This window comes from Rosa chinensis, chromosome 2 (assembly GCF_002994745.2).
Source record: "Rosa chinensis cultivar Old Blush chromosome 2, RchiOBHm-V2, whole genome shotgun sequence".
NCBI classification, from domain to species: Eukaryota; Viridiplantae; Streptophyta; class Magnoliopsida; order Rosales; family Rosaceae; genus Rosa; species Rosa chinensis.
In genome coordinates, this window is record NC_037089.1 from 6119414 (window position 1) to 6126902 (window position 7489).

General features: G+C 36.5%; 1 protein-coding gene across 17 annotated transcripts; it reads right to left on the reverse strand.

Annotated features, from left to right (window-relative positions):
* Nucleotides 1-2881: 2881 nt before the first annotated feature.
* On the reverse strand, nt 2882-6680 carry LOC112190916 (cystinosin homolog). Of its 17 annotated transcripts, none has more exons than XR_002932702.2 (9): nt 6241-6679; nt 5332-5395; nt 4349-5220; nt 4222-4264; nt 4045-4102; nt 3805-3847; nt 3466-3583; nt 3317-3366; nt 2882-3228 (listed from the first exon to the last, which is right to left on the reverse strand). XR_002932702.2 is itself a non-coding variant. In XM_024330432.2 (8 exons), the coding sequence occupies exons 4-8, from the start codon at nt 4257-4259 to the stop codon at nt 3082-3084; spliced, it is 396 nt and encodes a 131-aa protein (XP_024186200.1). In that variant the 5' UTR covers nt 4260-4264; nt 4349-5220; nt 5332-5395; nt 6241-6676; the 3' UTR covers nt 2882-3081. The 17 variants fall into 17 exon arrangements, 5 of the variants coding, with proteins under 5 accessions (XP_024186200.1, XP_024186199.1, XP_024186198.1 ...); XR_002932699.2 differs by having other exon boundaries at nt 4216-4264; XR_002932700.2 differs by having other exon boundaries at nt 3805-4102; nt 6241-6680.
* Nucleotides 6681-7489: the final 809 nt, after the last annotated feature.

Below are 7489 nucleotides of genomic sequence, written 5' to 3' on the forward strand. Positions count from 1 at the left end.
TTTCCTATAGTTTCAATTAGTTGAAAATTTACATGATTTGTGAAGTTGTTCATGGAAATATTGCAATTTTTTTTTTCTTTGTTCGCTGTTTTTGGCAAGGTTGATCTAAGGTATATTTTATTGTTACTCACCATGACTGGTGATGCCGACGGTCTGAGAGATTGTTAAGAGTATAAGCTTGTTGTTGAATTTGTTTCATATTATTAGACTGGGAATTTGAACTGTGGAATGCAATGCTTTTCATATGTGATTTGCTTGGATTGAGAGTTCACTTTTGTGTTGAGAATGTAAGACTGTGATGGGAATCTGAAGGGTAAGGCAACGTTTGAAATGCGCCTCTACTGAAGGAGAACCATCACACACCTGGGATGTATTTAGTCATGTTTTTGATCTTGTATTGAATACCTTGCTGAAATTCATTTTAATCAACCTGCATGTACAGATGTGGGTACATATGAGATGTGGTGATTTTAATTACATGCTTCATGGAGTTATAGACATGTGGGTTAATCACCTTGATACTTATGCTTAATCGATTATTTCTCTTCCACGTTAGATTAGTGTATTGGTCATTGATTATTTTATGGTGGTTGCCCTATCAGATTAATCTGTTGGAGAAGGACAATGATGTTGCTGCTCAGGCACAAGCAATTGCAATGCTTGAGTCCTTACCTCAGCTTACATTTTGTGTAGTTAATGCTCTACATAACTTTCTTGTTGACTCCAAGGTATTATCAATTTCATAGTTATATTAGCTTGTGGAATCATGTATCATGAGGAGTGTAGTTTTATGAAGTTTTGTTCTTTGATCCCAAGGCCTTCTCAAGAGTTCGAATTGAGGCAGCCTTTGGATTGGCTAATACATCATCTGAGGTACCACAATTCGGTTATAGGAGCTTTGCAGAGCGTCAATGCCAATTTTAGGGCATCAGTGGCATTTTTTCAGAACGGGGCTGATGTGGTTTTTGATCCCAGATTGGTCAAGGTTGGTCAATTTTAGCTTTTGGGGTTTCTTCTGATTTTTTTTTTTTGTCATTGTTGCTGATTTTTGTTTTGGTAAACAAATTTAGAATAATTATGGTAGGAAAGTAGGTTTATTTGAGTGTTGATTTTGAAACATAGTGCTTCTTAAATGTTTTTTTTGTTTTCAGGTTTTGTTATGCTGTTTGATGACTCGATTTGTATATGTTGTTTTGTTTTCAGGAAGTGGATAAGGAGAAGCAGAAGAGGGAGTGTGAAAAAAATGGGAGATGCCATGAAATCTTTGGAGAACAGAACCTTGGATTCGAAAGAGAGATTGATATCCTTGTTGCTTTGGATGAGATGAAGTCCATGAAGGTAGATGCCTCAGTAGTTGTTACCAGGTGTCGAGATCATGAACTTTGATGCTTTATGACTTGAATAATTGTGTAGTTTCATAGTGAATTTGTTTGTGTTTCACATGAGTTTCTGGCTTGTAGTTGAAATTTCTTATCTTCTATGGATTGTGAATTGATTAATTAGGTTGAGTGAGACCTATTATATTTATACTTCTCTTTCTCACTGTTATTTAACCTGTTTAAACGAGAAAAGTGGGTAAATCAATTGGTAGATCTGTTCTGAATGCCGCCGGTTTGCTTTGCAATGATTTTTGATTTTCAATGATCAATCCATATGGATTTGCATAATTCTGGGAAGAAAAACTGCAGTAGAAAGAATAATCAACTTGGTGCTTCATATATGTATGTACATATCAGTGAAAAAAGTATAAACAGTTCAAAAGAAGGTAAACATGTTACCTGGTAGGTTGGGTACAGGTACTACCCGCAACACCTTCTGTGGATAATACTTTCTACACCTTCCGCTAATATGGAAAAGTTTTGTCACTGGGAGGGTATGGGTGTTGTTGATACTCACCCACATGAATTTCTTCTGTTTGTGGCTCTGAAGATGTTCCTGCAGCTTTTATCTATTGCATGCGGGGAAGTAACATATCATCATGCATATCAAGTCATATCAAGTCACTGTTAATCTCAAGTCATTGGTTTCAAGGATAGAATCAGAATCACTGGCTAGGTTACTATTAACATGATCAGTGACATGTTCATGACTATGACATGGCAGTGACATAGATATGACTTTGTCGGTGACTTGGTTAGGGATTGACAGTGACATGTTCATAACTGTTACATGGCTAATAACTTGGCCAGTGACTTGCGTTTAACAATGACTTGGCCAGTGACTTTACTAGTGAATAGCCAAGTCACTGTTAATCACATGTCACTAACTAAGTAACTGATCATGTCACTGACCAAGTAACTGTCAGTAGCCAAGTCACTGTTAATCACATGTCACTAACTAAGTAACTGACCATGTCACTAACTAAGTAACTGAACATGTCACTGACCAAGTAACTGTCAGTAGCCAAGTCACAAGTTAATAGCCAAGTCACTGTTAATCACATGTCACTAACTAAGTAACTGACCATGTCACTGACCAAGTAACTGTCAATAGCCAAGTCACAAGTTAATAGCCAAGTCATTGTTAATCACATGTCACTAACTAAGTAACTGACCATGTTACCACCAATCACATCTCACTTGCCAAGTCATTGTCAATCACGGCACTTGCCAAGTCGAGCACATTCAAGGAACACAAAACTCTTCGAACCATTAAGGCGCTAACCACCTCTTGTCCAATGCATACTAATCAGATGAAACATGCATATAGCATCAAGCTATTTCTTTGTTGTCTTTGGAGTACGGTTGGTGTTGCCTTGAATAATGTGATCGTTACCTCTGTTTCGATAAACCCTCATATGGGCAATGTCCACCAAATTGGCAAAAAGGCAGAGAAATGTAAGTGATTCCAATTCCCAATCAGTTTAGGCAATGCCAATTAATTTAAGGAGAAACAAAACCCAATTAATTTAAGCCCCAAACGAAAGTTTGAGAGCCAAGTGGCCAAGTAAAATGGGTTATACTGTCCAGAAAGTCAGAACAATACTTTTTTGCAGAATCATTACAAAATAAAAGCATACATCTTGGGCCCAACGAAGCTTTTGTACAATTTTCACCAGCAAAACAAAAGTTCTAGACATTTTCAGACACTTGGCAGGTGATTATCAGAACTGACAAGGGGCTCCAAGTCCTCCTTGTTGGTGATCATTTTAGGAGATATCAATGCCTTCTTGGAAGGATACAGCACATAATGTTGGCAAATGAAAAGAAGATCAAATGATACACATATCTGCAATAGTATAAACCACGGTGAGTATCATAAGTGACAGAAAATATGTATTGATTATGTTGAAACGTCAATATCAATCCATTTATACCAAAGATAGCAGTGTCTTCCCTATGTTTCCATAGAAGTTCACCCAAGAATCTGCAGGCACAAATTCAAAACAAGTTAATATGAATCAACAGGGTGTCAATTATTGATTTGCGACAGTTACATTTGGTTAAGGTAGAGAAGCGGGTGAACCTTGATCAATAGACTGCACGGCCATTTGTGCATAACTTCCCACTCCTCCCGAAAGATCAAGTAGAATAAAGATAATACTTGATCCATCTGTGCTCTTTCTTATGAAGTTCATGTATGCCTATATTCATTTCAAAATATATTCTGTATTAGTACAGCTAGGCACATTGTCTTTCATTGCAAATCTTAAAACAAATACAACTTCATTCAGCGCGCAGTGAACAGTACTATATATAGACTATAGTTTCAATGTCAAATAGGGGTTATCTAGGAAACTAATTAACGTATATAGCCTCTCAATGACACCATCATGAACTATATATTTAGGGGAGAGTACTAAACCTGGGGAGTATATTTGATGACTGTCATAAAAACTTGAATTGAGCTGCAGCATAATCAAATTAACTGAAGTTAGAAAGGGATTCCATACAAACCAATCTTATGATACATTTCTTCAATTAATTCTCATGATCGTGTAACTCTGTAGCAAAAACTAAATTTTTGTCATAATTGCCACTGACAGTACGTACTAAAATGAAACTGCAACTGCACAAAAATGAAAGGTAACTGTATCTTATATACTTGAAGATAGAGATGAGCCAAAGCCAAGAATGAGTTGGCAGAGCAACCAAGATACAAACTGCAGCAAATAGCCACACACCATTATCACAGGGATTGCCATATTAGAGACCAAAATAAGGCAAGAAAAACAAGTATTATTTGCTAAAAATCAAGAAGAGAAGGAACCATTACCTGTACCTGATTGTAATTAAGAGCCAGAAATCAAGATGAACCATTACAACTGAAAATCGAGATGAACTCAACATTAGGAAAAAGCCAGAAATCTCACTCTAGGTCTTACATGCATTGGAAACCAAGTGCTTACTTGTTTTTCTTTAGTTGGAGGTCTCTGTCTAGTTCATGGAAAAACCTGCCTCTCAAGCACACAGACACACTTTCTATTTTTATCAAAGGAAAGTATTCATACCCTGGAGAACTAGTCTTGAACTATTTTTATCAATTGAGTTAAAAATGCTTATTGAAGATCTTAAGTGATACCAATATAAGCAATATAATCACAGTAGAAGAAATGGTGGTGAAAGCTGTGATGACAAAAGCTACAAGACAGGTATATAAAAAGCAATTGGGATTTTATTTTGCTTTCAACTAAGCAAATAATCTGATTCATGTTCGAGGTGGACTAAATTTGAAAATGTAGATACTACTCAATAGGGCTTTGATCCAAAGGAAGTATGCAAATGGCCTAAATCACCCTAAAAATTACATGATAAAAATGCCGACAATACATAACTCCCAAGAACCCTTATCTTCTTTGTCCATTCCTGGTTATCCATCATTTTCTAGATGTCTGTGTATGGAAAACTTATATTAAAGTAAGCCAACTGGTGTTTGACAAAGTGAAAAATATGTAGGGACATAAAGATAACATCAAACCACTAATGGTGGAAATGACAAACACATCTGCAAACTCCAATCGAAATGAAAATGTAGCAACCAAAGACCATTGTTAGTTGTAAAATCTCTTTTACCCCTTCTGAAGCTCTTCATTTAAAAATATAGAGTCTATGCATATTCTAATCTTCCAGATAGATATCCTGTACAGTACTACCCATAGGTTGTGGCAGTAGAATACTACAGGCCCTGATCAACTATATACCCGGGGGCTTCTTCGTTGTACATGGCATCAACTTGTTCAAAGGGAGTGGTAAAATGCATATTCAGTTCCATGCCTTGGATCTGCAAGTCAAGTCACAAACACCAAGAATAGAATAACTTCACTTACTATCAAAATAGGATCCAAACTAACAATGCTAGAGTAAGATGGTCAAGAAAGTACTACGAACATACCATATAAATCTCATTATTTGCATGTTCAGGAATAGTATACATTTCGATTGAAGGACTGCCACCCCTATAATACAAGGATGCAAAATGTCAGCCTACACTAAACAACAGAATAATTTTAAACTGACAAAAAAAAAATAGAATGATAAGAACCATTCTCAAACAGAATAATAATTCGCCTTAACAATCATTTGGGTAACATAAGCAGAGAAATCTAAAACCAAATTAAGGGAGTGACAATCAAAGTTTCAGCAGCTAAACAATCATATTGGACCAATCAAGTAGTATTAAACAAAAAATTAGATCTAATAGATACTCAGGAAGTCAAATACCCGTAACCGACAACCATAACCCGAGATAGAAGCGAACCTAAAAGCCAATCTTTATTCATCCAAACGCTTCATCATTCAAAACTACACAAAATCCTATCAGATAAGTTCTAAACCCAAACAACATCGGATTATTACACAAGAAGCAAAGATTTCAGTTCTCTATTTCAGTAATGTTTTGAAATTCTCATTTCTACCAATCTGAGCAATCATCAAATGAAGCAATGAGGATTTACACATTCCACATTTACTTCAAGTCTTCAACACAATCCTTACTCATCAAAACACTTCATGATTCAGAACCGCACAAAATCCTAACACTTCAATTATACTTGTCAATTTAAAAAACTGTAATTGCCAAACAAAACAGTAACCCTAGAATTAATCAACGCTTAGATCTATTCCTTCTCAAACAACATTATCCATTCTCATCAAAATTGCTACTTAAAGCACAACACTATCCATTAGATTTGTTCACCATCAATCAAATTCTATCACATACTAAATCTTGACCAAAACACCTCGACAGAAAAAAAGAAAAAAAAAAAGGCCAGAGAATGAAACTGAAAATTGAAGGAGTTACCGAAATTGCGACCGACGATGCAATGCCAGATAGGTATGTGCCTCGAGTCAAACTCCTTTCGCCACGTCCTTCTCTACGCTATGAGTCTCAAATGCTTGAACAAAACCATAATTCCCTAAGCGAAAAACCTATTTCCGAATCAAATCCAGTGATTAACACAACAAACGTGCTTGCTGGTGGAGGTGGTGACAGCCGGCGAGCGTTTCCGATCGTCGAAATTCGGCTTCGTCGGCATAGTCCCAGAAACTCTTCTCTTGGCGTCTTGGCTCATTTTGCTGTCTCCTGCTTCCAATTGTGGATAACAAATCGTCGTCAGTGATGAAAGCGAAGAGATCTGAGTAAGCTCCGGTGCGGACGAGGTCCTTTGGTAGGGAACCGCTTCTAGAGGTCTGTTCTCTGTGGAGGATGAGAAGATAGAAAGAGACGTCAGAGAGAGAGAGAGTTGCCTTTAAGGACAGAATGGGAATCCAAAATATTAAAAAATGACCTTTTTTAACATTACCTTATTATTTAAAAGGACTAAATTAATATTACTAACAATGCATAAATGACCTTTTTATCAAGTAGAAAACTAGGTGACATTTTTTAGGGGAAATTCCCACTTACACATTTTTTAGGGGGGTAATTCCCAGTCACCCAAAACATTTTCAAAATACCGAAAAGGGGTACAAGACCAGCATAATAGCATTTCTCTTTTGCTGCACCACCGTTTGTCCTTATAATCACATGGTGTTTGTCCACTTTGTATCAGATTGCATGAGTTTTTGTATGATAGCTCCTTGTAAAAAGAGTTTGCAGAGAGTTTGTTTCCTTTTGCATGAACTTTTGTATATTAGTGCATGTTATTTTGGACTTGTAGTACATGTAGCTTTGGCCTTGTCAGGAGCTCTAGATTGGCAAGCTAGCTGAAGACTAGTATAAGATGTAGAATAGATAGCAGATGGAGTACGTTGGAGAAGAAAAAATCTCAGTACCCATTGCTTTCCTTTGTAAACACTTTCAGTATCAATAAAGCCCTTTGTTCATAATATCATCTGTTCATATACTTTCTACTTATTAACACCACATTCATCCATACATAACCCACAACAATAATCTGTAGCTGTAATATGGAGCAGTAGCTGTTCATGATTAGTAGTAGCTGTGGTGACACTTTATTCATGTTCGTGTGAAGCAAACTAGCATTCAACCAGTGTTTTCTATTGCAACTCCATAGAAGACTGTACAGTTTGTACTAGCACGTTCAAGT

What these genes read in the sequence shown, in the direction of transcription:
- LOC112190916 (XM_024330428.2), bottom strand. Translation starts at nt 4,289, where the DNA reads ATGTTGAGTTCATCTCGATTTTCAGTTGTAATGGTTCATCTTGATTTC. An exon ending in TCATCAAATATACTCCCCAG is followed by an intron (nt 3,584 to 3,804) that starts GTTTAGTACTCT and finishes AAATGAATATAG; the next exon opens with GCATACATGAACTTCATAAG. An exon ending in CGTGCAGTCTATTGATCAAG is followed by an intron (nt 3,367 to 3,465) that starts GTTCACCCGCTT and finishes TTGTGCCTGCAG; the next exon opens with ATTCTTGGGTGAACTTCTAT.